Here is a 622-nt window from a genome sequence, read left to right as displayed (position 1 = left end):
GAATGCCAGAACTGCAGTCCTTTGACGATATTGCATACATTCGAAAGACCCTTGCATTGGACAAAACTGAGCAGGAAGCTCTTGAATACTTCATGAAGCAAATGAATGATGCTCACCATGGTGGCTGGACAACAAAAATGGACTGGATCTTCCACACAATAAAGCAACATGCTTTGAACTGAAATGAAAGCAAAGAAAACAAGAACTGATAGCCCGTTTTGTGGGTACTGCACTGTTAATACCCGTTAGCAGCAAAGACTGGTTGCATAGGAATTGCACAAACCATGAACAACGTTAGAATTTATGGCAAGAAAAGAGATGAACTGTTCAGACAACTGTTGAAAAACGATGTAAAACAGGGTTTCAGATAGCACTAAAATTGTACACTTCAAAAATTAAGCTTTAGTATGATGTGTGACTTCATGTTATGCCTTAAGCCCAAAAAGGTAAACTTGGAAGAATGTTTCCTTTTTTCATTTGATAGGATAAATTACAAGGAAAAAGAAAATAGTGCTAACATGAACATAGGGTCCGTCACATATTACCTTAGATCTGGTACAGTAGGTAGAAACTATGCTGGATTGAGAAGAGTGGAAAGAGAATTCAAGTGATAGTGAATATT

The 622-nt window shown here is 37.5% G+C and overlaps 1 protein-coding gene across 1 annotated transcript in view; it reads left to right on the top strand.

The window, feature by feature from the left end:
* Nucleotides 1-182, top strand: part of PIK3CA (phosphatidylinositol-4,5-bisphosphate 3-kinase, catalytic subunit alpha) — a 21,236-nt gene extending 21,054 nt beyond the window's left edge. Inside the window, 1 exon segment of the mRNA XM_010079874.1 lies at nucleotides 1-182. This exon segment is cut by the window's left edge and continues 4 nt beyond it. Coding sequence (XP_010078176.1) covers nucleotides 1-182 — 182 coding nt within the window.
* Nucleotides 183-622: the final 440 nt, after the last annotated feature.

Source organism: Pterocles gutturalis, unplaced genomic scaffold (assembly GCF_000699245.1).
Source record: "Pterocles gutturalis isolate BGI_N339 unplaced genomic scaffold, ASM69924v1 scaffold32239, whole genome shotgun sequence".
Lineage (NCBI taxonomy): Eukaryota > Metazoa > Chordata > Aves > Pterocliformes > Pteroclidae > Pterocles > Pterocles gutturalis.
The sequence above is the reverse complement of the archived record's forward strand: the minus strand, read 5'-3'. Positions and strand labels throughout refer to the sequence as shown.